Raw genomic sequence first — 23,983 nt, 5'->3', positions numbered from 1 at the left:
TCACATGGTTTCTCTTACCACTGCTACGCTGATGACACGCAACTCTACTTGTCTTTCCAGCCCAACGACACACCACAGTGACTGCTCGAATCGCTGCCTGTCTGGCAGACATCTCAGCCTGGATGAAGGAACACCACCTGCAACTCAACCCAGCCAAGACCGAACTCCTGGTCTTTCCAGCCAATCCTGCTGTTGAACACAACATCACCGTGCAGCTGGGTCCAACTACAGTTTCGCCTTCCAAAACGGTCAGAAATCTAGGGGTAACCATTGATGATGAGCTAAATTCCACAGACCACATCTCAAAGACAGCAAGATCATGTAGATTTACACTCTACAATATCAGGAAGATAAGACCTTTCCTCTCTGAACATGCCACGCAACTGCTTGTTCAGTCACTTGTCATAACTAGACTGGACTACTGTAATGCTCTCATTGCAGGCCTTCCTGCATGTGTAATTAGACCCCTGCAAATGATCCAGAATGCAGCAGCACGTCTGGTCTTTAATTAACCTAAGGGAGCGCATGTTACACCACTCTTTGTCTCTCTCCACTGGCTGTGAGTTGATGCACGCATTAAATTCAAGGCTCTGATGCTGCATACAAAACAGTCACTGGGTCTGCTCCAGCATACCTAAAATCATTTATGCAGATCTACACTCCTGCCAGAAGCCTGCGGTCGGCTAAGGAACGTCGCCTTGTTGTACCAACACAAAGAGGCACCAAAACACTTTCCCGAACTCTCAGTTTCATCATACCGTGTTGGTGGAATGACCTTCCCAACTCCATCTGTGAAGCTGACTCACTCTGGCTAAAAACACATATTTTCCAAGAGCACTTAACCAGTCACAAAAAATCATGTTGCACTGAAATCTGTTTTGTATACTATTCTGATGCTAGTGAAACTTTGTAGTATGGCACTTTTCGTACCACTGTCTCCTTCAGATGATTCACTTATGTTTTCCTCTTTTGTAAGTCGCTTTGGATAAAAGTGTCTGCCAAATGAATAAATGTTACTTAGGGGCCTGGACCGCTTGCCATCATCGAAGGAAAAATGAATGCCCAGGTTTATCAAGATATCCAACAGGATAATGTCAGGGTGGCTGTGCACCAGCTGAAGCTCAGTAGAAGTTGAGTGATGCAGCAGGACAATGATGCCTAAACATCAAAGTAAATCCACTACAGAATGGATTTAAAAAAGAAAATCCACCTTTTGGAGTCGCCCAGTCAGAGCCCAGACTTTAACCCAATAGAGATGCTGTGGAATGACCTCAAGAGAGCCGTTCACACCAGACATCTTCAGAATATAGCTGAACTGAAGCAGATCTGTAAGGAAGAATGGTCCAAAACTCCTTCTGAACATTGTGCAGGTCTAATCCACATCTACCAGGAATGCTTGATTGAGGTTGTTGCTGACAAAGGAGGATCGACCAAAGGGTTCACTTACTTTTTCCACAGCACTGTGAATGTATAATGAGATGTGTTCAATAAAGACATGAAAGATTATAATTGTGTGTTGATATCTTAAACACATTGTGTTTGTCTATCCTTGTGACTGATGAAGATGCAATCCCATTTTATGGCCAATTAATGCAGAAAACCAGCTAATTTCAAGGGTTCACATAATTTTTCTTTGCAATGTATATCATTATAATTAATACATTACCGTTATTCAATATTCTTGTTAATCATACATTAACCACGGCAGACATGATGCAAGTTTATTTAGCCTTTATAGTACAGGTGTTCACTCAGGGGTCACAACATCAACCATTCGTATCAGCATTGAAAGCATGCATGTTAAACATCTGACTGAACAAGTGTTGCCAGTTTTGAGTTTTTCAATCGGGCGTAAACGGCGTTGCCTTTCGCTGCATTAACATTCCCTCTTAAGGTGTGACTTTTTACCAGGTGTAATCACAGTAACTCAAAGTTCAGTTGCATCTTCCAGCAAACATTAAACATGGTGATATCAAATCAAAGGTCATTTTGATCAAGATTAACAACATCCAAAAGTGAAACCCCACAATAAACATCGATTTAAGAGTCATTTATTCAAAATATTTTATATTATAAAATGTAAAAATACAGTTAGCTCAGGCCATGAAAAGCTCAAATGCAGCTAAAACGTAACACTTTCACATTTGTTTTATTTTTCCAGTTTTAACAAAGAGAAATGAGACTCTGTCTTAGAGGTTTGAGATTGTTCTTACCGACTAACTTTAAACTAGAAGTACCACTCCATTATAAAAAGTCTAGACATGGACAAAATATATGAAAAAGTTATGATCGCTCAGACCCATAAACCTAGAAATACCATCACCTATGAAGCATAAAACGTAGTGTAATTGTGTAATTGGTTAAAATTGGCATATATGAAGAAATAATAAACACTGAAAACTCAACGTTGCACGAACCAAATTCAAACAGCACAAACAGAATAACGTTATCATGCGCGGTCACGTGTTTTTGATTTTAGTAATAGGGTGACAACATTTTTAGTGAGACTACATCATAACCCATCCATATATCAGGTCTTACTCTAAAGAGATTTTTACAGAGTGCACTTTTAATTGTCACATACACATACATGCAATAATAGAGCTCAGGTCAGGTTCCCATGGGACAGCACAGAATTCCTCTAGCCTAAAAGGGGATTTTAAAAGGAAGAGACGGGGACTTGTTCTCCGTTTAATCATCCTTGTCTTTGGCTCCATGTTTGAGAATACGGGTGAACTCCACATAGTTGAAGTTGCTCTTTTTATCGATGGGTGCTTCTCTGAAGAGCTCATCGACTTCTTCCTCTGTGAAGCGATCGCCCATAGTGGTCAGAAGCTCTCGCAAGTAGTCCTCCTGAATGAAGCCTTAAAGAAGAAAGAATCAATGTTTCATGTATCAACACTGATCGAGATATACATCAAATATCGTCAAAAGGCGGATTCATTATTTCGATGTATTATGTTACAGAGAAGTAGATTCAGTGATGCAATGCAATTCACACAATGACCTGAATGCACCTCTACTATAATGATCATGATTTCAATGTCCTTTCCATATTTGTTGTTAAAGTAACAAATGTCCAAGTTGTGTAACCATCCGGAGACATTAAATAAGGGAATAGAAGTCTCATTAGAAGCTGAATGAGAGAAATGTTGGCATAAGTAGTATTAATCAAAGTCAGGTGGTGTAACCAACCTTTTTTGGAGCAGTTAGCCATTACGGATCCCTAAACCCTTGTGTTGTGCCAACACCTTTTGTGTTTCTGGCCCAATACGATAGTTTATAAATCTCTCATATTTCATATATTATTGCATTAGATCTTTTTATCGACTTCTTTAGTAATTATGATGTATATGATGAATAACCACTTGCTTGATCTGAACAAAATAGGGGGGTGTTCACACTTGGCAGGTTTGGTTCGATTAAAACGAACTCTGGTACGATTGCTCTGTTAGTGCGGTTCATTTGAACAAGTGTGAATGCTGCCAGCCGAACATTTGTGCGCACCAAACAACCGCCTGAAAAGTGGGTCTCGGTCCCCCTTTTGGTCCATGAACGCAACATGGACCTAAGACGTCTAAATGGACCAAAACAGGAATTTGCCTAATACTGACCTCAAGCACAGCTGGTTCTTCTCATCATAGGAGCTACGTTGCCCGTTACAGTTCGGTACTGGCGTCGGAACCGCCCGTCAGCCGTCCTGCAGCAGATCTTCGTTTGTGTGTGCAACGGAGGAATTCCTGGCGCTGTTTTGACTCCTTTTACACATTTTATTAACTCGTCGTTTGTTCTCAGCTGGTAAAAATACCACCATATATACATCCAACGAGCGCATTTCGCCAGCATTGTTTTGGATGTTCCGTCAAAAAATATACGTCATAAAAGCTGTCCAATCAGGTCGTGACTTTACCTGATGCCTTTGCATCTTTAGGTTCGGTGTTAAAAATGCCAGCGTGAACACTAAACGAACCAGGACTAAATGTATCTAAATGTATTTTTGGTCCGGACCAAGAGAACCGAACCAACGCACCCTAGGTGTCGTTTTAAAGCTTAGACTCTGGACTTTACACATCACTCGGAGGACAAACTGCAATGAGAGTTGGTGTATGAAATTCCCACTGACACACAAATGTAATAACAAGGGGCGTCTTTGCGTCACGTTTTTCCTTGTCACTTCCTGAAACATCCATATAAAATTTACAGTATGTCATTGGCACTTACAGCAGACTATCCCGATTCAAACAAGCCCAAACACAACATAATGATAAGTAGATCTTGAAATATTCCTCAAAGAGTGTACGTGGAAAGACAACGCACAAAAGGGCGTTCAACACATTGTGTGTGTGTGCAGTGTGCACATGTCCGAGGACTTTGTGTGTGCAAACACACATCCACATATGCGCTCATCTAAAGGATTGGGATGCTCCTGAACGCTTAATATTTCTGTATTTTGTAGTCTAATCCATTCATTTCCAATGTCCGGTCATTTTTGACCGGGAACACAACAAGAGTAACAAAGTAAAAATAAAACACTTTTTTTTTTTAAAAGAATATTTTCCCATTTTTTTTGCCTGGTTTCAGATACCAAATGTGAACAACATCAAGGAATTTTATTCCAATTGGATTACATTATCATTTTTCTTTTTTTATATATAATGTTGTCTGGGTAAAAATGACCAGAATACAACATAGTTAAAACTTGGTCATAACTTTTTTTATTTTTAAGTATTAAACATTGACATTTTCATAGACACATTTTAATCAGATCAAATGAAATAACCCTTAAGAAAGCATCTTGATATTCGTGACTCAAATATATGATATTTGTACCTTGAAAAAACATTTGAAAACATTACTTTGTAAATACGTACACTCACGCTTTTTTTAAGGAGCACCTTTTATTTGATGGTTACACCACTGGACATGTTTGAAGTAATTAAATCGTTTTTCTTAGGTATGCTATGAATGTTTTTCACGAATGAAACCAAAATGGACACAAATATAACATTTGTATGAACTTGATTAGACTAGATTTTTACAAGATTTGATCTCCAACAATCTTGCAAACGACCCACATGGATTCTAGGCAAGTTTTTACCTGTTCCTTCCTCGTCGAAGCAAGCAAAAGCATTACGAATGACTTCCTCCGGGTCTGTACCATTGAGCTTCTCTCCAAACATAGTGAGAAACATGGTGAAGTTTATCGGCCCAGGAGCTTCTGTCATCATCGCCTCCAAATAATCATCTGCTGGGTTCTTTCCTGAGAGTGAGTGAAGAAAATATGAATTTAATCATTCTGAGAGACAAAAAACAAAGATGAGTTTTTCTTCCAAAAAATCTTCATTTGTGTTCAGCAGAATAAAGACAGTCATACGAATGGCATGGGGGTGAGTAAATGATGAGAACTTTCATTTTTGGATGAACTGTTAAGGCAACAGATAGTGGTCTTGACAGCCAGTGAAACCTTACCGAGAGACGCCAGCATGTCGTGCAGATCCTCCTTATCTACAAAACCATCACGATTCTGGTCAATCATGTTGAACGCTTCTTTAAATTCCTGAATCTGTGACTGGTCAAACATAGCAAAGACGTTGGAAGTCGCGCGCTGAGGGCGCTTCTTGGGGGCCTTTCCCTTGGCGCGATATTTGCTCGACATTTTGGCTGAGTTTCGCTTTAGCTGCAAGATAAACAAACATGGTAAATATCACATGCAATCTCAAATGCTAATGAATTCCTACTTGTCTGCAGCTCTAATTGCTAGGAGCTTGAATTGTGCATTTAGCTACAAACAAAGAAAATATAAAAGACGTGGAATTTAATGGTCAAAGCAAACGTTTAGATAGGATCTATAAATCGTAAAGAATGTAAAATCTTAACAAGGGCAAGAGGAAACTAGTCATATGAAGAAACATTTCTTCTGTAAAGGCAAGATGCCTCACATCAGCAAGCAACAGTTATAATCTTTTAGCACCAGCTAGCACTAAAGAGTAATAAGAATGGTATTTGCTGTGCTGTGGCAAGTCTTCCAGTATTAAAGGGCGGTCACACTACACATCGTGCTCAATTCACTCCCATTCAAATGCATCTGAAAGCAGGAGACCGGAAACATAAGCTAATGCAAAAAAATGTTATACTCCGACGTGTACAACAGTTAAAGTTTTGGATGACGAGAGGACGCGTGACGAATAGAACATCGAAAATCACACGCTGACCACTTGGCTCAATATACATTTCAAAGCTGCGTGTTTTATTGTTGCAGGAAAGTGAGATTGTGGATTGATTCTTGCCTGGTCGACTGCGTTGCCTTTCAACGTATACTCTTTTGACTGCAAGGGAATAGGAACACGTTCTAAATCATGCGTATGTGACGCTCCCGTTCTACCCGCTCCGAACAGGACTCGAACCAACGTCTCCAGCGTGGGAGGCGGGTGCTCTTAACAAGGAGGCTAAAGGCTACAGCCTCTAGCGTCAGTCGCTAATGCACCTCTTTACATCAGGAGAGTGAGGTTTATACACACTGCACAGCTGTCTATCAGCTGGCCACCATTACACTCACCCCCCTAAACCTCACTACCATCCGGGTCACGGCACCATTGTGACGCTCCTGTTCCACCCGCTCCGAACGGGACTCGAACCGGCGTCTCCGGCTAGCGTCAGTCGCTAGTGCACCTCTTGAGGTCAGGAGAGTGAGGTTTATACACATTGCACAGCTATCTATCAGCTGGCCACCGTTACACTCACCCCCCTAAACCTCACTCCCATCCGGGTCACGGCACCATTGTGCGGGTAGTCCTGTTCTACCCGCTCTGAACGGGACTCGAACCGGCGTCTCCGGCTAACGTCAGTCGCTAGTGCACCTCTTGAGGTCAGGTTTACACACTGCACAGCTTTCTACCAGCTGGCTCCCGTTACACGTACAACGACTGCTTTGTGATAATCTCTTAGTACAGTCAACGGCAGGCGTGGTGCAAATTTCGTCATCAGCAGCACAGTCCATGCGGGCCAGATTTTCTCGACACGCGGATGGTCCATTTCTGTGCTACAGTTGCGCACAGAAATGGACCATCCGCGTGTCGAGAAAATCTGGCCCGCATGGACTGTGCTGCTGATGACGAAATTTGCATCACGCATACGTCGTGTATTCACACGATGTGATGAGCAACGCGGACAACCCAAGGATACTTTAACAATGCATATCCACTTGTCAAGAAATCTGGGCCACACGCAGATTATTAAAGGTGCGTCACACGTACTGTGCGGATAACAAAGTATACTTAATTTACTTCGTTATATTTAGTTTACTTATCCCGCACTGATCTTGCACTTGTGCTTTAATGTGCTGCAAACTTAAATTAGGTTTCATGTGAAATTCTGTGGCTTTAAATTTGTCAAAATAAAGTGATCACGCATGTTAACAATTCAGAATTATTGTTAACTATTTATTGTTATTGTGAATTATTATTTTTTTTTTTAGCAAAATGTATGAATGTAGTTGTTGTGGTGTTGTATCAGTACAAATTCCAGCTATTGAAAATTAAGAAACCTAATATTTTTTACTTAATATTTAATTAAAAAAATAATAATTCTAAATTACAGACACATTTCAGAAGATAAAATCTTACTGATGAGCCTTGTAAAGTTACAACGTATAAACAAATCACAGGTACAAAGGCTTAATTTCAAATGTACAACTAAAAACTGATTAATCGCAACTAAGTCGACAAACATTTGACGGTGACCAATAATCCATTACACTGACGCTCTCTGAATCATCATAGCAACATCTGAGACGCATTTGATTTATTTATAGCACATTTAATTTAATGAGGGCAGATCTCAATCCTTCGGCCTAAAGCAGGTATCATGTTTAGAGTAATAACACGGGCATCGAGAGACTGTCACAATTAATAACATGTTGAATAAATATTTTAAGAGCGTTTGTTCGCTAAATATTGTAACTGGATAACATACGTTAATACAAAAATTAAAATAAAAGGTTTTGTTTAACTCGAGTATTCACTCTGCGCACATGCGCTTTCCGTAACTATATACAAATAAATATAATTTAATAATGAAACGAAACAAGCCGCGTGAAAACAGACAATCCAGAATAAATCTTATAAGAAGAAACGTCTCACCTAACAACCGAGATCGACTGCTGAATCCTCCACCGCGTTCAACCACCGCCCAAACTTCCGGATTTCAGCGGCGCTTCCGCAAGCCTACTCAGACCAGACCATTACACAAGTGAGCGCGACACAGGGGAAAGATAAAGATTGGTAAAAATCAACCGTAACAAACAGCACGCCGTAAGAGTGTGTATTTACGTTACATAAATTTTATGTAATATCCATACTTTTCTCATGATTTCCCATTCATTAATCATATAATATGACTACGAAACCCCCTTTTATTCCACGTTGGTTTTATCCAGACACGCCCTCACTCTGGCTACGTAATCGTCGTTCTTAACGTGACCATATAAGGTGTTAAATCTATTTTGCCCGTTTTTAGCCAATGTACATTTACCAATATTTTGTTAGTTAGTTAAGCCATTAGCCATAAGATGTTTACATTATTAAAATGTCATATATATAAGTAATATTAATTATGTTAATTGTTTTTGTCTCTTTACTTTTAAACAGTTTTGGGTAAGTTACTCTAAAAAATGTATGAATTAATACTAATTACATCTTCTACAGTGTAATTAGATTACTGTACTAATTACTCCATCTGAAAAGTAATTGCATTACTTAGTTCAAATTACTTTCTAAAACCCTGATCAACCTCGTCCAGATGAAAAATACAAGGATAGACTTGAAACTGTTCTTTTAATTCTTTCAAATAAATCATATTAATTAAAATAAATTATTCATGAACTATCCAAAGAATTTAAAGGGGCAGTGTTAAATTAGAAAACACCTTTCTTCCCCCAATTTGGAATGCCCAATTCCCAATGCGCTCTAAGTCTCATGGTGGCATAGTGACGATTCTCAGTTGCCTCCGTGTCTGAGACCGTCAATCCACGCAACTTATCACATGGCTTGTTAAGCGCGTTACCACGGAGACATAGACATAGTGCATGTGGAGGCTTCACGCTATTCTCCGCAGCATCCACGCACAACTCACCCCGCACCCCACGAGAGCGAGAACCACATTATAGTGACCACAAGGAGGTTCCCCATGTGACTCTGCCCTCCCTAGGAACCGGGCCAATTTGGTTGTTTAGGAGACCTGGCTGGAGTCACTCAGCACGCCCCGGATTCAAATTGGTGACTCCAGGGGTGGTAGTCAGCATCAGTACTCGCTGAGCTACCAAAGCCTCTGAAAACATGTATTTTGAAAATTAAGAGTAATCCCTTACTTTACTTTTCAATGAAAAGTAACTTAATTACAGTAATTAATTACTGTGTCAGTACCGCCGCTCCCTACACGCATATTACACAGTCTGCGTAGGGCACCAACTCCCTAGGGGGGCACCATCTTACCCTAGGCTAGGAGGGCACCAGAAAGTCCAATGGCTGCCAAAATTATTTTAATACCCTACAAAACAGGGTTGACCTATAAAGCTCATATTGGCATATACCGTTATTTGTTATGCATGTACAGTATGTAACATTGTCCCAATGTTGACAGCTCATTATAGCACTCATGTATGGTATAATGAGGCTTAAGTATGCAAAGTATAGCATGCTGAAGATTTATAACTTCATACATAGTGGATATATTCTGCAGAATACCGTATAGCATTCAGTCGCTAGGCCTGTGGTTAGTTTATTAGTGTATTACGCAGTACAGCAGCTGTATGTATACGCGTGCTACTTCCCAGGGTCAGCCAAACATATTTTCTTCCAGTATTACCAAGCTTCGTTGATGAGGTACGAAAATACACAAGCTCATGACAACATTAAAGTCTCATAAACTTAGGCAGCCATAGCCTGAAAAGTGTAAACGCACACACACACTTTCCAGGAAGAGCATTTATGAATTACCGCCCAATTCTGTAGGTGCACTGGAGATAACCCCAACTCCAACTTTACTCATTTTAAGTTCAAAATATGAACAACTACAGTCTTGACCAACACAAAATATGTGTCGTTTGAAAGCTTAGAAGCTGTACTTTCCAATGCATGCTGGCATTATGACCAAAACTGAACAAGTGCTTTGAAATTTGCATTCAAATCTGAAGTGCTTTGATCATTTATTAATATCATAAAATATTGGCACTGTACTTATTATTGCAATCAGTAAAAATACCAAACTGATCAAATAGCCAAATAGTGTCATATGTCGCTGGAAAGCCCTCCAGTAGAACACACCAAGCCTATTTACTCACAGACAAAAATATAGATAGTACTACTTTAGTATGTCTTTGACCGTTACGTTGGTGTTGATTATACGCTTATAACGTCACGTATAACTACAAACGAGCCCACACACAAGGTATTCAGATGCATAGATCAGTAGATAATCCACACACAGCACAATGTTACATATGGCCACCAGGAGATGGCGCCAAGTACATGACACCGACTCAATGATGACTCAAATGGCACAGAATGAAACTCATAATAATAATAATACGACACTTAAAATCATTAACATAAACAATCATTGACATACGACACGTGGCTAATACATCCCAGGATATCATGTCCAAACAAGTTCTTTAACATGTCCAGACTATCTTCTACCTGTCAATCAATTTGACTTCAGCTTTAAGAGAACTATTGTAGGCAAAAGGGGTTTGTTACAAAGGGGTTCCTTGCAACCATCTGCAGGGCTACTTGGTGGCAAATGTCTCATTCTGGTCCAACAGATATGCAGAGATGGTGCCAGACTGCCAAGAAAGGAAACCGAAGACAATAACATGCACACACTGTTGCTAGTATGTGATGTATTTGACAGGAATAACAATAGCATGGCTATTGTTAATGTAGACCACAACTGATACGTCTGTAGGCCTTAGAAAGGAAGAGAACTATCAGGTCAGAGCAGAGGGTGTAATGAAGGCACACTGACCAGATCTCCTTTACAGAATGGACACATATGATGCCTTAGCTTGCTAGTACATCCTAAAGACTTCAAGTCATTCTACAATTGCAGTGGCAGTCCACTCACTTTCAGATGGTAAAAAGTCAAATGATGTCAACAAGTGAAACCCGGATGTTTTAGAACACTTTTAGAATAGTTTTAGTTCTAAAACATGACATCAAAATATATAACATACTGTATGGCCATATATATATATATGATGTATATGTGTGGTTGAGTGTGTGTTTGTGTGTGTGTGTGTGTGTGTGTGAGAGAGTGAGAACATGTGTGTGTGTGTGTGTGTGTGTGTATGTGTGTGTAAGTGTGTGTGTGTGTGTGTGTGTGAGAGTGAGAGAACATGTGTGTGTGTGTGTGTGTGTGTGTTTGTGTAAGTGTGTGTGTGAGTGTGTGAGTGTGTGTACATGTTTATACTACATTGTGGGGACAAAATGTTCCCACAAGGATAGTAAAACCTGAGGTCATGTACATTGTGGGACCCAGCCAGCAGTTCCCAAACGGGAAATGGCTTATTATTAAACATACTAAATTATGTTAAAAAAATAAATAATTTTCAATGTAAAAATGCAGAATGTTTTCTGTGAGGGTTAGGTTTAGGGGTAGGGTTAGGTTTAGGGGATAGAATATAAAGTTTGTACAGTATAAAAACCATTATGTCTATGGAAAGTCCCCATAAAACATGGAAACACAACATGTGTGTGTGTGTGTGTGTGTGAGTGTGTGTGTGTGAGTGTTTGTGTAAGTGTGTGTGTGTGTATATTTGTGTGTGTATGTGTCTGTGTGTATGTGTGTGTATATTTGTGTGTAAGTGTGTGTGTGTGTATTTGTGTGTGTGTTTGTGTAAGTGTGTGTGTATTTGTGTGTGTGTTTGTGTAAGTGTGTGTGTGTGTATATTTGTGTGTGTGTTTGTGTAAGTGTGTGTGTATATTTGTGTGTGTGTTTGTGTAAGTGTGTGTGTGTATATTTGTGTGTGTGTTTGTGTAAGTGTGTGTGTGTGTGTATATTTGTGTGTGTATGTATATATTTGTGTGTGTATGTGTGTGTGTATATTTGTGTGTGTGTGTGTGTACATTTGTGTGTATGTGTATGTGTATTTGTGTGTGTGTGTTTGTGTAAGTGTGTGTGTGTGTATTTGTGTGTGTGTTTGTGTAAGTGTGTGTATGTGTAAGTGTGTGTGTATTTGTGTGTGTATGTGTGTGTTTGTGTGTGTGTGTGTATATGTGTGTGTGTGTGTATATTTGTGTGAGTATATTTGTGTGTATATGTGTGTGTATGTGTGTGTGTGTGTATGTGTGTGTATGTGTTTGTGTAAGTGTGTGTGTGTATATTTGTGTGTGTGTTTGTGTAAGTGTGTGTGTGTGTGTGTATATGTGTGTGTGTATATTTGTGTGTGTATGTGTGTGTATATGTGTGTGTATGTGTTTGTGTAAGTGTGTGTGTGTATATTTGTGCGTGTGTTTGTGTAAGTGTGTGTATGTATGTGTATGTGTGTGTGTGTGTGTGTGTGTGTGTATATTTGTGTGTGTATGTGTTTGTGTAAGTGTGTGTGTGTATATTTGTGTGTGTGTTTGTGTAAGTGTGTGTATGTATGTGTTTGTGTGTGTATGTGTGTGTGTATATTTGTGTGTGTATGTATGTATATGTGTATGTGTGTGTATATTTGTGTGTGTATGTGTGTGTGTATATTTGTGTGTGTATGTATGTGTATGTGTGTGTATGTAGGCCTATATGTGTGTGTGTGTGTGTGTATATGTGTGTGTGTGTGTGTGTGTGTGTGTGTGTGTGTGTGTGTGTGTGTGTGTGTGTGTGTGTGTAAAATATAGATAGAAATGTCATTGATAATTAAGATCAGTGGGATCATTTGTTTTGATTGCCTTCCTCCTTACAGTAGGCTAAACTATGTCATGAAGCTCTTTCCATTATACCTTTAATTACGGCATGCCAAAAAACGTATTTATTTTATTATTCATGATTGCTTTGAATGATGTAAGAGTTTCTAGCACGGAAATGTCTGAATGACTCCTCAAAAGCCACTATATGGGAACGTCTAATGTGTAATTACACCATGAACAAAAAAAAAACTTTTCCCTCATACCATTTTTTATTTAAATTTAACTTAATATAATTTCATCTCATTTTAATTTAATGTAATGTAATTTATTTGTCTGTTTTTTTAAATTTTTTTTTACTTTTGGCTGTTGCGGTTAAACCTCGACATAAACGTGACGTATTAACTCAGCTCAGGTTATGAAGCGCAGATAACGTGAGACGACTTCTACGTCTATATTTAACGGCCCCGTCTCGCCATAAAAGGTCGCGAGAGTCGCTTGGCCATCGCCAGCATTATTTCTGTTGTGTGGACACGCGGTTCACTTGGTTTGAGTCGTCCGGACGCGCGTTTGGCAAGGTGAGCCGCTGCCGCATGAACGCACGAGCTTTTCAAGAGTGTTTTTCTTCAGGACTAGCCTGAGTATTATAGTCCATAATAGTGCAGTATACTGGACACCGGGGCTGGTTGTCACAATTTTTAATGCAGTGAATATTTCCCAGGTTAGGTCTATTTTGGGTACCTTGAAAAAAAAAAGAATATGTGAATATTTTGAGTTTTATTTTAGCATAAATAAAGATACAGTTCATTTAACCGATGTTGACCTTTTGTGGGGCATGTTGTCACACTATTACAGAGGATTATTGAGACTGATTTGAAAACCTTTTAAATATGAAATAATGTCTAAAGAATACTAAAATAAATAAATAAATGCAGTAACAATAGAATTGGCAACAAATAAAATACATAAATAAAAATAATTGTAATGAATGAGTTGAGCATGTAATTACAGCCTATAAAACACATATGACAATTAGGGCTGCAACTAACGATTATTTTGATAATCAATTAATCTAACGATTATTGCAATGATTATTTGGGTGATTATTGCCACGATGAATCATTAGCTCTTAACTGATTATTCAAAGGTTGTATTAAACGTGCTGACTAAGAATAAAGGACAAAATCATCTTTTAAAAATACCTCTAAATGACATTCACTGAATTAAAGGAAAAAATACTTTTTATAAGTTTAATTCAGTTATCGTGTTTTTGTCTTGTTTTCCATTTAAAAATGTCTAAAAATCCTTAAAATAAGATACATTTACTTGAGAAGCAACATATAAGATATTTAAACTTGCTTTAAGAGAATGTATCTTAAATATAAGTGTATTATTTATATATATGTTTTATATTTATAATGTACGTTGTTTTAAAGGAGTTTTAGATATTTATATTGGAAACAAGCCAAAACAAATACAACTTTAATTCATCTTTAACTCCCTAATAAACAAACTCTGTCGTATTAATGAACCTGCGTATTGCCAGTTTTCTTCATGATAAGAAATGCACAGTGACACACATATTATGATTCAATAAATCGCGAGCAATCACGTTATAATCTAGCTGCAGCACACTCGAGGGACGAGTCAGCCGGATGCAGTTTCAATCTCCCCCCCTCAGAAGAGGCGCTGACCGCACAGAGAAATGTTTCAGGGTTTGTAGTTATTTACATGACCTGCTTCCATATTATTTGAAATTTAATAAAGCTAAAATGCATTAAATTTAACTGCATTAAAGATGTAACAACAGGGTGTTTCCTCTCCTCAATCAGATGTGAACTGCAGTGCTGCTCTCATCATTAGAGTTTAATGTGATCTCATGTTACGTTAAATGAGATCAAACGTCTATTCGACCACGGAAATCTTTGTAGACAATTTTTTATTGTCGATGTTGTCGATAACGTTGACTAATCGTTTCAGCCCTAGTGACAACTTGCCCTGACTTGACATTTATGGAAATATACCTTTATTATATATGAATACTCGCTTGTTTACGTTACAAAAAATGTGATGATGAATTTGGGGAAATAATCCATATCTCAGAAAAAAACGACTGTTTCAGGTATACTGGGTGGGACCTTTTCTGTTCCACTATTTATTCATTTTTTATTTATAACTCATTTTGGGTACATCATTGTACCCTTAAGACCTATTGAATACCTGTAATGGTCAATTTACAATTTACAGTTCTCGTGGTGGCATAGTGACTCGCCTCATTCGGGGTGGCAGAGGACGAATCTCAGTTGCCTCCGTGTCTGAGACCGCCAATCTGCGCATCTTATCACATGGCTTGTTGAGTGCGTTACCACGGAGACATAGTGTGTGTGGAGGCTTCACGCTATTCTCCATCACATCTACGCACAACCCACCACGTGCACCACCGAGAGCGAGAACCACATTTTAGCAACCACGAAGAGGTTACCCCAATGTGACTCTACGCACCCTAGCAACCAAGCCAATTTGGTTGCTTAGGAGACAATTAGGTTGCTAAAAAACGAACACCCTACCATTACCTACTATTTTGTATTTTAAATACGTAATCCCGTTACATGTATTCCGTTACTCCCAAACTCTGGCTATAACAGATAATGGATAATGCCGTCCAGACCGCTAGAGGGCGCCACTTGCTCACACAGTGCTGACCGAAGCGCTAAGTGCAGATTTACTGAGTTCTGAATTGCATATTACCCATACTACTCTTTCTGTCTATGGCAACAGATAGTAAGAGTAGTATGGGGTAGTATGCCATTCCGAACTCGGCCATTGTTTCTATAAACACAGGCTTTTATGGTTTAGTAATCACGCAAGGCCATATATACTAACTTCCCCCGACAATGTAGAAACATCGCGATTGGTTAACACGAATAATGTTTGATTCATACAAGCATGACAAGCAAAATTAACTTCAACAACCCTACCAGACAACATATCCAAGCATTATAGCAGGTAAATATCATCGCCAAACGGATAACAGATAAACATTCTTCCAGATTGCAGCGATGCTGTCCTGAACTGTGTGAGTGTGCGGCTCGCAAACTAAAATAGTGCATTACCGCCATCTACTGTTAACATGGGAACGTAGTTTCTCCAGCCGGAACATGAGACAGCAGGTTCTTCTTTCCTGTGTTTACGGACATGACGGAATGACGCAAGGATGAACTTCATAAGCCAGTGTTTTCACGCCAAATCCGACCCGACAGCTCAAAATACAAATCATTTTTATAGTCTTGCCGTAGTGAATCGGGGTTAAGAACATTGTTTTGAAAACTGATTGTTTATGTACTCAATCAATAATGCAATGTGGCAAACAACGTTGCGCCAAACACCAGTCCAAGTATACAAAGATATAATGGAATTATACAGGTGCGTAGATCCCAAAATATGCAAGGTGCAATCAACAATGGCAATTTGCTAAACGTTGTGGTCTCCTCAAGAGTACAAATATGTACCCAAAACAAGGGCACCACCCCAGTAACAGCCCACTGTTTTTCTGAGAGTGTTTGAACTCAAAATACAAAGCGAGTATTGGGAATACCTGACAACTAGCCCCGGTCTACCCTACTTCAGCAGCCTATAGAGGATCATGATACAGATGCTTGATGTTGAGGATTAAAACATTTATAAGCTCTGGACTTTAAGGGTATTAAGTGTCTTAGATAGCTAACAAAACGTTAACCACAAATACGACAATATTCAGAGATTGTTGCCATCAAAAAACCTCTATTGGAAACAGGTGATGACAACTTAGATTATTGGTAGCTCAGGACCATTTCGATATAAGCAACAGCCATACATCACAACACTGAATAAAGTGTACATTTGGCAAAGTTTCTTACAAACATTCTCTGTCAATAGACAGTTTTGAGACTATAAAAGCTTCAGAGCAGAGGATAGTGTCTAAGCTAAAGAAGACACAATGTCGGGATCGTTACCGTTCTACCAGAAACAGCACCGTCACTATGACAGTGGCTACCGTAGCCGGAAGACCGAGTCTGCGATCAGCCAATACCAGCAGAGCTCAAGCAGTTATGCCTCCCATAGCAGCAAAAGCACCAAGGGGTAAGAGAGACCAATGCTTTTAGTCCATGATACCCTAGACCAGGGGTAGCCAACCCTGCTCCTGGAGAGCTACCTTCCTGCAGAGTTTAGCTCCAACACACCTGCCTGTCATTTTCAAGTAATCCTGAAGACCTTGATAAGCTACTTCAGGTGTGTTTGATTAGGGTTGGATCTAAACTCTGCAGGAAGGTAGCTCTCCAGGAGCAGGGTTGGCTACCCCTGCCCTAGACCATATCCCATAACCTCAACTGATTCTAGAAGTCAGCACGCTCCCTTATAACACACTTATTCTTCCTATAAACTGAAATTAGCCACTACTCTTTCACCTGTTGCCTTTTTCCCCCTCCGTAATATAGCTAATCTCTCTCCCACACTACCTAAAACAACCTGAAACCATGAACTCTGCATGCACTTTGAATAATGTCTGCTGACGCTTGTATAACCTTCTTTGGTTGATAAATCGGCCATTGGCTTACATTTAGCTGTTTAGCTCTGCTTTACATGTTGTTAGTGGATTTAGCTTTGGTGTGTTGGTATTTCCTTGTGGAAGAGTATCGCTGTAGTAGGTTTCTCGATACTTTTGTAAACATTAGCGATCTATCTGTACTTTAGTTGAGTTTCACTAATGGACACCTTTGATTCAAGCTTCTCTGTGGCTCATTTGAGGACGTTCTGAGGTTTAGATTCATGCCTTTATTTGCTGTAACGTCTCTCTGGTTGTGTGGCCCTTGGCATGGATGAATTATGTCTTTTAGGATTGCCTAACACATCCATGATTTTCTTACCAAAATCACGTCTTGTGAACTTGCGAACTACAGGATGGGATTTTCCATTTCATATCAACCCAATTGGTTGAAATTATGATTTTTCTAAAGAAATATACACGTAAATGAGGATGAAAGTCAAAATATTAAATGCCAGGGATCAATATTTACCGTTTAACCCTTTATGTTGTTAAGGGGGGTCAATAGGACAATTTGTTCCTATGATTTTGGAGCAAAACTACAGGTTGAAAAAATAACCTTAGGAAGGTGCCAACGTCATCATTTTATTTTTACACAGAGATAAGCAGTGCTGGGTAGTAACACATTACATGTAATCAGGATTACATAATCAGATTACAAAAATCAAGGACATGTAATTGGATTCAATTACATTTTAAAATCCTATCTTTTTAATATCGTCATATTCTTACACGAAGCGCAATAGTCTCACAGATAAAAATAATAATATATATATATATATATATATATACATATATATATATATATATATATATATATGACTTCCTCACCAATGGTGTGCAGCTCACACATTGAACTTAATTGCTTCAAAGGATCTAATGGATGCCATCTCTAAGGGTCCACGGCATGAAAGTTGACATATTGTAAAAGTTGACACAATTGTTCCTTGTGTGACTCGGTGAAACCCTGCAGTTTTAAAATATTCTGCTGTTCAAAAGATGATATCTCGCACGGTCGCACCTCAGCTTTGGAATAGGCGATGGACTATCAGTCAGCATTGTTTTATGTTGATTTTATGGTCATTATTGTTCGTAATGCTGCTATTGTTTCATGCACTTAAAATGAACTTTAACGAACTCTCAGTGTTTTGAATGATAAACGTTGGTCATTACTGTTAGGTTAAATGTTTATTTCATTCATGTAACATTTAATGCACTTTTTAAAATGCCATGAGCTTTTTGTGAGGCTCTTTTTGTGAGTAATAAAGATTGAAATACATTTTCTTCCTCTTTGAATGTTTTACACATGAATTCAAAAAGCCCATTATAAACCCTTTGCAAAGTCCTTTGATGTCACGGCTGAACAGCTCTATTAGGTTGAAAGTAATCCAAAAGTAATCAGATTGGATTACCCCAATAATGTAATCTATTAGATTACATTACTGATTGCATTATCAGTATCTGATTACAATTCACAAGAAATCCCCCCAGCACTGGAGATAGGTAGGTCTATTACTAAAACGAGTTGACTTCAGCACTCCTTGTTGCGTTACATGCCAATGGGGCGAGTCCAGAAGTAGGTCAACACTTTTTGTGTTGTTTTTCTGAAGTTGGAGTGCCTATAACTCCAGATGTATTAAATATATTTTCATATCCTTTTAGATTCTGGTATAGAACAAGCTTCATTTTGAAAGCCCTCTGTGGTTAAATGTGTCCCCGTTTCTCGAAAATTTAAAATTCGACCCATATTCAACGGTCGAAAACCAAATGTGGGTGACATGGTATAAAGCTAGTTTTTTTCGTCCAACAAAACAAAGGTCTAAAGTACAAATAATGTTGAAACTAGAAATGTACCATCATTTATTCACATAAAAACAATAGTCAAAATCTTGACTTTTGAGAGTACAAAAATGCACTATATTATTTTGATTTAGCGGGCTACAGCCTCCAGCATCAGTCGCTAGTGCACATCTGGAGGTCCGGCGAGTGAGGTTTATACACACTGCACAGCTATCTATCAGCTGATCATTGTTACACTCACCTCCCTAAACCTCACTCCCATCTGGGTCATGGCACCATTGTAACCGGCCCTGTTCGCCCCGCTCCGAACGGGACTCAACCAGCGTCTCTGGCATGGGAGGCGGGTGTGCTAACAAGGAGGCTAAAGGCTACAGACTTTAGCATCAGGAGAGTGAGGTTTATACAGCTATCTACCAGCTGGCCACCGTTACACAAGCGCACATGCACATATGTGAACATGAACATGCCCCTGAACACTCAACTTTTCTCGTATTTTTGTTCTCCCACATTCATTTTCAATGGCTGGTCATTTTTGACCGGGAACATCACAAATGTGACTTTGTGCCATTTTGTACAAAATAAAAGCATTTCAAAACAAACTTCCTGGTTAAACATTAAAGCACACTAGTGTGATAAATAGTACAGAATGTGATCATATTTTATTTAATGTTGTCAAAATTATCCACAATAATACTTTTTTCACTCAAAAACAAAAGAAGTTGACAAAAATATCTAATCCAATATTTGGTGATAATATAGCATAACAAGAGATTTATAAGCAATTTTTAATAGGCCGGCCATTTAATCGGGAGCTCCAAATTAGGTAACAAATTTCAACACAGCACAAGGGTTAATATAAATCACATTCATGGGGCATTTCTTGCATCATGGTGTATTTATAGAGGCTACAGAAGTAGATCTGGGACTGTTGCTTAGAGTAATGATCTCGTCATGGGTTAGGTAAAAGTTTAGATTGATGTAAATTACCAGAGCTTGAATATCGTGCTCATTGTGGCCAGAAAGCAGGTTGTTAAAGCCATTAAAACCAAAGCAGGATGGTATTTATATTACCATTCCACTGGTGTGCATGTATGTGAGTTATGTGGCCAATTATAGTTTGCTACTCCCAATGGCCCTGGAGATGTGAATCTAATAAAAGCCTGCGGTCATCTTAAACTGTTAATGTTGTTTATGTGTGTCATCTGCACCATGCTTTTTCAGACGAATGTCATGAAACTAGGGGTACGATTCTTGCTTGGGTTGGGAGAGGTCCCAGGTTCAAATCCCGGACGAGCCCCCAAAATATTACATTCCCCAGTCTCGGGTTGAGGTGTAATATGTTCTGTTGATTGTAGTACCCCTGTCTTAAGTCGGATCACTTTAGCTGTCTCTTAAACTATCTTGAGAGTTTACTTATAACATGCTCATGAGAGGCTTGGAGAACACAGTGATATGTGAAGGGTATGCACGTGCTCTTTTGGCCAAAGCCAGGGTTTTGTCATGTGTGCAAGGAGTTTTGGGAATTTTATGGTTTTATTTATGAATATTCTATCTTAAGAAAAGAACAAATAAAGATTACCAACAAAGTCTCTTGACAACTCGTAATAATTCATACAAGATGGCGAAATCGTAAGATATCATCCGACTTGGCTCGTACAAAAACAACTTTTCTTATAGAGATCAACCAATCAACAACCAACTTTAAATCAATGCAATACATGCATTACATTTAGCTAGTCTCCTATTAAACACTTTATTTCAGGAGATGAAATGTCTGTGAACAAATTTGGTCACTCATTCCAAATGTATTTATGCAATACAAATGTCTGATGTTATACTGAAAGTTGTACGTTTTTGTCCGAGCCAACGAATTCTTACGATTCTGCCATTTCTTACTATTTTTATGACTTGTCATTTACATTTATGCATTTGGCAGACACTTTTATCCAAAGTGACTTACAGAGCCCTTAATACAGGGACAATCCCCCCGGAGCAACCTGGAGTTAAGTGCCTTGCTCAAGGACACAATGGTGGTGGCTGTGGGGCTCGAACCAGCAACCTTCTAATTACCAGATTACCAGTTATGTGCTTAGACCACTACACCACCACCACACCTGGTTGGTAATCATGAGACCTGGTTGGGAATCTGAGACTGTCCATCGGGAGAACCGAGCGGGCTGGTGGATTGGCCGCGAAATGGGCCGAATATGCCACCACATAATGCAAATGTGCTGCCACATAATGCAAAATGGACCACAAAATGGCGCTGCGATATGCAGGACAGCGAACACAGTGCAATTTGATTGTGTTTGAACAAACTTGTAAATGTTGTTGGTTATATAATGCAAAACGTTTAAATGTATCTCCTTACAAGTCATGCGCTATAGTAAAAGTGTTTAGATGCCATAAGATAGCATTGTGTGAGGAACTGAGCGAAAAGTACGTGTTTATGAACTGATTATCTGCCGTTTTATTTGTGATTTGTGTTAAAGTGTATGAAAGTAACCAGATGTTTTCCCGGTTGGCCGCTGGGTAATTTGGGCTGGCCTGCTGCTGCGAAAGTTCCGGCCCGTCCTATAGGCGGCTGCCCTGGGCTCCAACATGCCCGCGCAGATCCTGTACCTGAACGAATACTCAAAAAACTCTGTAAGATTAAGCCTAAACAATGGCTTTTATTTTGAAATTGCTTGCACAGTGGCACAGTTTCTGTGTTCCTGTTTTTGTAACTCGAGTGGACCTCATTATTTGCCATACAAATCACAGTATTGGTGACAACAAAAAACATATTACGTATAAGATGTGCTCTGAATAATCACAAAATGACTAATAACTGCAAGTTACAACAAATACAATAACAGCAGTGTAAATAAACAGTAAAGCTATGAGCAGTACATAGTCATTCGCATAATTTATTCATAACGCAAAGCATTAATCGGGGCAGAAATGGCTTGCTGAATGATGCTCACGCCTGATAAAAATGTAGAAAATAAGTCATGAAAAATATTACCTTGTGGCTGTCTGAGTCTTTGAGGCATACTTTGTTTGAGCTATAGATCGCTTATTTTTACTGCTTTCTATAAAACAATCAGCTCATCACATTTCCAGTGGTTTTATATGTTTTGATGTTATGGTGTGGTGTGTTGTGGGCCAGGTTTGGTGGGCCGCTCTGGGTCCAGGGCTACTTTTTAGTCCCAGTCCCCCCCCTGTGCCACGATACGTGCAATGATCCATGTAAAAGTAATTTAGCAAAAAAAGCTTTAGTAACAACATTCTATGAGTACTGGTTGGATTGAAGGTTTGATGCATCTCAGGCTGTTTATTTTAGGACCACATAGGCGATTAACGTCCCTTCCCACTCACTCCTTTAACCTTCTTAATCTTCTTGCTGTCCCACCATTAATATCCCTTCTTCCTGATACCACTTCCCTTCCAAACATTATAATACTGTGTGCGACAAAGACGTGCTGGATATTCATCAATGCGAGTGTTTGTTGAACTTCCTGCACTACTTTAGCATCAGAGCTGCCACATCCACTGCTCTAGATGAGGGCAGGCCGAGCCCTCTGCCCAAGAGAGCCAAACCCACTTATCTGGCCTTGGACAAGGAGAACCAGACCATCGGTTATGTGGTCCCCATCTTCAGGGGCAGGTAAAGAAACATTCTGGTAGCGTTGGAAGCAGCATTTGGAGCGGTTCTACAGTGTTTGTCTATTGTGAGCGTGTATTGATGTGTTTGTACAGCTTCTGCAACAATATAAGGATGTTCTCAGCAGGGGCGAAAATTTCATAAAAATGTTGGGGGTGACAATAAACATAACAATTCTCAAGAGCAATTTTTGAAGGGGACACCAAGGTTTTTTTTGTTGTTGCCCCGTTTGCATTTGTATCATTTTATTTATTAAACAATTATTTTAAGAATATATCATTCTATTATTTACAATACACATATTTTAATGATATTTTAGGGGGGGACAACCCTCAGATAGGGGGTCCTGACCCCCCCGACCCTCCGCGATTTCCGCCTATGGTTCTCAGACCAGAACTATTCACAAACTTGAGTTTCTTTATCTGTACAATCTTAAATGTAAAGGTTCTTAAATGGGTTTGAAGCCATGTTCTTGATTCAATACAAAAGTTAAGCTTAAGTAACATAACATTCATAATTTATTTAAAAAAAAATACAGTACTGTCTCTTTAAGAAAACCGCCATTTCTGTATTTAGTGTCTGTAAATGAGCGCATGCTAATGAGAGAGGACTCCAATGGCTTTATCTCATCTGTGCGATGAATGCTTAGAGTTAAATGTAAAAAAAATTGTTGTTTGTGATCAACAACTGACTGTAAATATCAGAAAGAGTATTAAAAGAGGCATTATTCAATGATAAATCAGTTGTGTGGATCTCGTCTTTGGACACACATTACATGGAACAACTTCCCTCGACGCGCAGTGAAAGGATCTCGCTGCTAAATACTTCCCCACTAGACTACACAAATACTGCCGTCTATTAATTTGAATGGTGTGGAAAAGCAACTTTAATAAATATACAGATGTCTAGAGTGGCCGTTCATTTGTTCTCCTTGTACTTGTCGATGACAGGTGCATGATCCGAGATATTTGTTTTGGCACTCCTGGAAGTGTCATGAAGATCTGTGATCTGATCAGGTATGCCGTTAAGACCAGTCCATAACAGTGCGGGTAATGCTTTACATACAATAAACTG

The 23,983-nt window shown here is 39.1% G+C and overlaps 2 protein-coding genes across 2 annotated transcripts in view; one reads left to right on the top strand and one right to left on the bottom strand.

Moving 5' to 3' along the window:
* Positions 1-1,709: 1,709 nt before the first annotated feature.
* Positions 1,710-8,295, bottom strand: LOC127661748 (myosin regulatory light chain 2, smooth muscle minor isoform-like). Its single transcript, XM_052152610.1, has 4 exons — positions 8,139-8,295; positions 5,470-5,677; positions 5,099-5,260; positions 1,710-2,864 (listed from the first exon to the last, which is right to left on the bottom strand). Exons 2-4 carry the CDS (start codon positions 5,654-5,656, stop codon positions 2,692-2,694), a joined length of 522 nt encoding a protein of 173 aa, XP_052008570.1. The 5' UTR covers positions 5,657-5,677; positions 8,139-8,295; the 3' UTR covers positions 1,710-2,691.
* Positions 8,296-13,355: 5,060 nt separating this feature from the next.
* Positions 13,356-23,983, top strand: part of myom1b (myomesin 1b) — a 63,811-nt gene continuing 53,183 nt past the window's right edge. The window contains exon 1 of the mRNA XM_052141391.1: positions 13,356-13,459. The gene's annotated coding sequence lies outside the window, so the exon portion shown is untranslated. The remainder of the gene's footprint in view (positions 13,460-23,983) is intronic.

Source organism: Xyrauchen texanus, chromosome 2 (assembly GCF_025860055.1).
Source record: "Xyrauchen texanus isolate HMW12.3.18 chromosome 2, RBS_HiC_50CHRs, whole genome shotgun sequence".
In the NCBI taxonomy this organism is placed as follows: domain Eukaryota; kingdom Metazoa; phylum Chordata; class Actinopteri; order Cypriniformes; family Catostomidae; genus Xyrauchen; species Xyrauchen texanus.
This window is presented reverse-complemented; position numbering and strand designations above follow the sequence as displayed.

Coding starts and splice junctions, on each gene's coding strand:
- LOC127661748 (XM_052152610.1), bottom strand. CDS start 5,656: ATGTCGAGCAAATATCGCGCCAAGGGAAAGGCCCCCAAGAAGCGCCCT. Junction 5,261..5,469: donor CGACATGCTGGCGTCTCTCG/GTAAGGTTTCAC, acceptor ACTCACTCTCAG/GAAAGAACCCAGCAGATGAT. Junction 2,865..5,098: donor CTTCGACGAGGAAGGAACAG/GTAAAAACTTGC, acceptor TTCTTCTTTAAG/GCTTCATTCAGGAGGACTAC.